The 5,769-nt window shown below is 33.2% G+C and overlaps 1 protein-coding gene across 1 annotated transcript; it reads right to left on the minus strand.

Annotated features, from left to right (window-relative positions):
- Positions 1 to 1,985: 1,985 nt before the first annotated feature.
- Positions 1,986 to 4,254, minus strand: LOC118485132 (phosphatase Herzog-like). The gene is made up of 2 exons (XM_035981393.1): positions 4,132 to 4,254; positions 1,986 to 2,330 (listed from the first exon to the last, which is right to left on the minus strand). The coding sequence occupies exons 1-2, from the start codon at positions 4,252 to 4,254 to the stop codon at positions 1,986 to 1,988; spliced, it is 468 nt and encodes a 155-aa protein (XP_035837286.1).
- Positions 4,255 to 5,769: the final 1,515 nt, after the last annotated feature.

The following is a 5,769-nucleotide window of genomic DNA, read 5'->3' on the forward strand; positions in this document are numbered from 1 at the left end:
ATCACCTTCTAAACACCTTATTAATACAAATAGGGCTCTCAGAAGGCTCATCACCAGGCCTATCAGTCTTTGGTTGTGCAGCTAATGTAGATATATGATCATGAATATTCCAAAAGACAATTGATTTGTCCTTGCCTGACAATACAGCAAATAACTCAAAATTGGATACATAAATAGTTTAAATATTTCAAAACATAGAATATTAACTTTCTATGTTTCCTTACTCAAGTACTCAACTATCTAAAACCGAGATCCACTTAATATTAACTTGAATTATCAAACATGATAACTATACATGTCATTAGTTAGAATCATAACTTCAAGTTCTAATAAATTAAAGTCCAAATTAAACCATCACATTTCTAGCTCAAATGTAACCAAATTTCTCACAGTTACTCAACAAACTCACTATATAAGTACAAATTAGTGATTTCTTCACAATATATGATGTTAAATACACAGTAAACCATAATTCTCCACTCTGCACGCAAAAAGAAAAATAAATAAGATAAATATTGATTTCCCTTGCTTCCAAAATATAAATCATTCCTAATATTTTTAACTTGACAAACCAAAACAACACATGCAAAACTCCCACAAATGAATAAATTCAACAAATATCGCCAAACCTGTTGATAATAATCAAGAATTTGATGAAGAAACAGACCTTGATGGCGTCAATAAGGAGTCAGAATCAAAAAACTTAACTGGTCAACAAAAGAAAGATAAACATGAATATTGCAAACTTTATACATGAAAAGATATTTCACATCTGAAAGTATAAACAATGTCTTCCTTCTTCACATCTTGTAGAACAGTCTTCTTCTCCCACGCCTAGGCGCCATTTAATTTTTTATGCTATGCGCCTATAACAGAGTCTTCAGCCTCAGTAAAATGAAGAGGAACGAAAATAAGAAAACTACCAGAATAATATATCCCTCCCTTGTGGTATTTGCCACAAAACCATTCGGTGCAAGATTTTAAGATAACATCTGAATGTGAATTGCTTGATAAATGCTTCAAGAAGAAAGTGAGAATCTTACAATTAACAAATGTCAAGATACTGGAAACATCAACCAAAGTGTGTTTAAGAGTCATCCCACAGGGAGCTGTCGTCGATCTCAAGCAGATGTGATAACATTAAAGCCCATATGATCAACTAAATATCCCTTATCATCACGAAGATCTAAAAACATAAAAGCAAAGAAAAAAGCTTTAAAGTTTATATTCAAGAAAATTTAGAAGTAATAGTTTATGTACCAACTAACAAAGAGTGTTATATTAGATCAAAGGGAGCAAGATTATACCTGGAGAATCAGAATGCCAAGACTCAAAAAACACTACCGATGAAGCCACTTCCTCATCAATTTCACCATGATTAAAAGAATACCCATTAGGCACGAAAACACCAAGTCATCGAAAACACCATTCATTCTCCCCACCTTCAAGCAAGTAAATATACCATTCATTCTCTCACAAAGGGGATTAATGCTAATAAACCAAAAGAACAAATATCGAATAGGTTTACTTACATGATGTTTTGGCAATCTCGCGGAACAAAAATAAAGATAAGTGCATTAGAGAATGGAGTGCATAATCGATTGAACAGACGTAGAAGACAATACCTCATACATAATGGATGATGAATAATGGATGGTTAGGTTCATTCGATCTTCACATTATCAGCAAATGTAACATCTTTACTAAGATAACTTACATCCTTGTATTTGCTTTTGCAAAATTTTCAAAGTTGCATATACCAACTTGTTTTTCACATTTGATCAAAGGACTCGCACACTTTACAATTTCTTCAAATACCAACTTGTTTTCCACATTTGATCAAATGACTCACAAAATTTACAATGTCACAGTAAAGATTAAATGAAAAACATTCAATCAGCTACTTGAACCAAAAGGCGTTCACAAACTTTAAACAATGAAATGAAACTCAAACTTCAATCACAGTTTGAAACTTTGAATTCTTACTATCCCCACATATCTTCACTCAATTTCTCAATGCAATTTGAATATGCAACTCCATTTCCAACATAATGTTTCACAGCATCCCTCAAATCTTCAAATTCATGACACCTTGTGAAAAATCCACTCATCAATTTCTTCAATTCATCATCTCCAAGATCATCAGTAAAAGGAATAATCGGGATGGCGTTTTCGGGCTGCAAAATGTAAGAATAAGGCTTGTCGTCAACAATCACCACCTTGGTCAGATCCCGCCCTAAATTCCACAAATCCTTAACAAAACTCCTGCTGAATTTCTTACAGGAATTCTGATACAGCCTATCATCAACAATCACCCATACATCATCAAGCTGTGCAAATTGATGGACAAAGAAAATACCGATAAATAATGGATGATGAATCAACGTAGAAGAAGAACAGACGTGTTGATATCTAGGGTTTATCAAGGAGTGTACCTGTTTGTTGAATTGTTTGGAGAAGATGATGAATCCAGTAGAGCGATGAATGTGAGGGAGGCTAGGGTTTCAAAAATTGAGACATAAGCTTTTATATGATCCAAATGATTAAAGTTGGTGCGTTAAAAAACCCATAAATCTGACCCAACCACTGCCGGATCCCGCGTCCAACAACACTTTTTGGTTTGTGTATTGTGAAATCTGGTTTGTGTATACATAATTAGACAAATTCCTTCCCAAAATCAACCCCTACTAAACCATTGGATGCCACATAAGGAAAATTGCTCCACCATTCAATGACAAATGACCCAAATCATCTCATTTATTAATATATATAGATCATATCTTAATATAGAATATATAAATCAATGATTTATTTAATGGTATATATTATTCTGTTTTATTTTTTATAATTTTAGGAAAAAAGGTTTGAAGAACGACATGCTTTAGCTTTTATGGAAAATGAAAACGATCAGCAGCTTCAAGGAACATGACGGTCTGTATTTTGGTAACAATTAGTAGTGAGTAGTGTAGTCATATATATGGTAGCTTCTTTCAGTATTTATATACTATTAGTTTATATATATTTTAGTTTTTGAGAACATGATAATGCAAATATATATAATTTACCATACGTTATTTTGTTATAGTTGTTAAAAATATATTATTATATTAAAGTGGAATGGTAAAAAAATAATGTATTAGAAAGTCTCAAAAGCTATTTCTTTTTAACAAACTAATAGATATACCCAATACCTGTGGAGTAATTACCTAACAGACACGTGACTGTAATTGGCACAGTATGAGACTGTGATTTAGAATCAAGTAAGATATTACAATTACCACAGCCTATTGCCATCCATAATTAGAAATATTTAGAAATAACACCTGGTCTCTTGTGCCTATGCCTTCAGGGTCAATTTTGTTACAGGGACATGGATATTCAAGAAAAAGCACAAAGCTGACGACACTCTAGATTGGAATAAAGCACATTGGGTTGTTAGGGGATGTTGTTAACAATATGGCCTAGACTATGAGGAAACCTTCACCCATGTGGTCAAACCTGTAATGCTATGCATTGTACTTAGCCTAGCTCTCAGTCTTTATTGGCCCATTCAGTAACTAGATGTCAAGAATGCCTTTCGTCATAAAAATATGAATGAAATATGAATGAGACTGTTTATTAATCCCAAAGTGACATATTCATTGATCCGACAAACGCAACATTTTTACAATCTCAGTAAGGCTCGCCTCAAACAAGCTCTAAGAACTTGATACCGCAATTTTGCTGCATTCGTCCACAAAATTAGGTTTTAAATTTGTAAGACATGCTTTTCTTTATTTATGTGTCGCAAGTTGTAAGACATACTTTTCTTTATTTATGTCTCGCAATGACACTACCAAGGCCATCATCTTCTTTGATGTGGATGATATCATCATCATTGCCTCATCCAACGCCATCACCAGTAATATCATCCATTTTATAAGTAGTGAATCTCAAATGACAGAACTTGGTTCCTTATACTACTTTATTGGCATCTTAGTCACTCCAAATCATATTGGTTTACTCCCTTTACAAGACAAATATGCGCAATAAATCTAGGAGAAAACTTCAATAAATTCATGTAACTCTTGTTCTACTCCAGTGGATACCAAGACCAAATTAGCCGCATCCTTTGGTCTACCCATCCCATACCCCACCCTCTATTGAGCACTTGTTAGGACATTGTAGCATCTCAAGTTCACTAGACTCGACATCACCTCGCAAATTTGTATCTACATGCATGAGTCTCAATAAACCCAACTCCACGCTCTTCATCGTATCTTAAGGTATATCAAAGGCATCGTTTCTCAAGGCCTTCAACTTTACAAAAGCCCCACCTCTACCCTTAGTGCCTCGAAGTTGATTAGGCGGGTTGCCCTTCCACCAAACGCTCCATATCTGGGTTTTGTCTCTTCTTAGGCGATAATCTCATCTTATGGTCTTCTAAGCGTCAATCTAATGTTTCTTTAGCCAGTATCGAAACAGAAGTCCGAGGGGTTGCTAATGGTGTATTGGAAGCAAGTTAGCTCCAATCCTTGCTCTTAGAACTTCACCAATCTCTACCTCAGGCTACTATAGTCTATTGTAATAATGTTGGTGTGGTATACCTTTCCACCAACCCACTTCAACATCAACGTACTAAACATGTAGAAATCGGTATACATTATGTTCAAGAAAGAGTCGCCCTTGGAAGACTACGGGTCCGTCTTGTTCCATTCTCACAACAGTACGCCAATATCTTCACAAAAGGCTTGTCAAAGCCTCTATTCCTTGACTTCATATCCGGTCTTAGCGTTCGTGATGTAATATTGTGATTGTCTCTTTTCTGTACTTTGCATACACAATAATGGGCTTTAACATGATTTAAGGAATTACTTCATTCATTCCTAGTATTACTCTTTTTCCATGTACTCTCAGCTTCTATATGTTTATATTATCTCTCATTATTGAATATAGAGACTGATTCACATATATGTATCGAAATCAATTTCATAACTCTTTTATATAAGACTTGACCTTGTTAATCTTTAATCAATCAGATATCAGATATACAAAATATTTAAGGGAATATGTCACAGAATAGTAATGAAGTTTTAGAAGTGTTCCAATTAGGTCACTAATAAAATTTATTGTTCCAATTACATCATTCTACTTTATTTTGGTGTTCTAATGCTAGATATTTTACCAGAATAGCAAGTCATAGTCCTACATGACATTTATTATGGTTAGTTGTTTATCTTCTTTTATGAATATAATTTAAATGCTTTTGGTGTAGGAGTAATTAGTACCTTCTTTTATTAAAAATTTACTGACATCTAACTATTATTCACGATTCTATAAAGATTTTGATAACTTTTTTGAGATTTTGAAAAAAAAATCATAATTTTTAATTTTTTTCGCTTTTTTAACTTTTCTACAATTTTTCAAAAAATTTTTAAATCTATTTTGCATTTTTTCTAACCGATTTGGCATTTATGTGCCATGTCAACAAATTTTTTAAATAAAAAACCTAAATAAATTCCGTTTAGGATGGATGACCTTCTATTTAGGTAAAATATCTAGGATTCTAACATCAAATGAAACTTGAATGACCTAATTGAAACAAAAAAAAATTATGAGTGACCTAATTAGAACACTCTTAAAACTTGGTTACTATTGTACAAAGTTAACCCGATATTTAATTATCTAACTAGTACTATTTTTTAACTGCTAAGCTTTTTCCCCACAAATCTTATGCTAAATTACACTTCTAAAGGATTGAACGTTAGTCTCCCAATAAAAATTAATTCC

This window comes from Helianthus annuus, chromosome 12 (genome assembly GCF_002127325.2).
Source record: "Helianthus annuus cultivar XRQ/B chromosome 12, HanXRQr2.0-SUNRISE, whole genome shotgun sequence".
Classification (NCBI taxonomy): domain Eukaryota; kingdom Viridiplantae; phylum Streptophyta; class Magnoliopsida; order Asterales; family Asteraceae; genus Helianthus; species Helianthus annuus.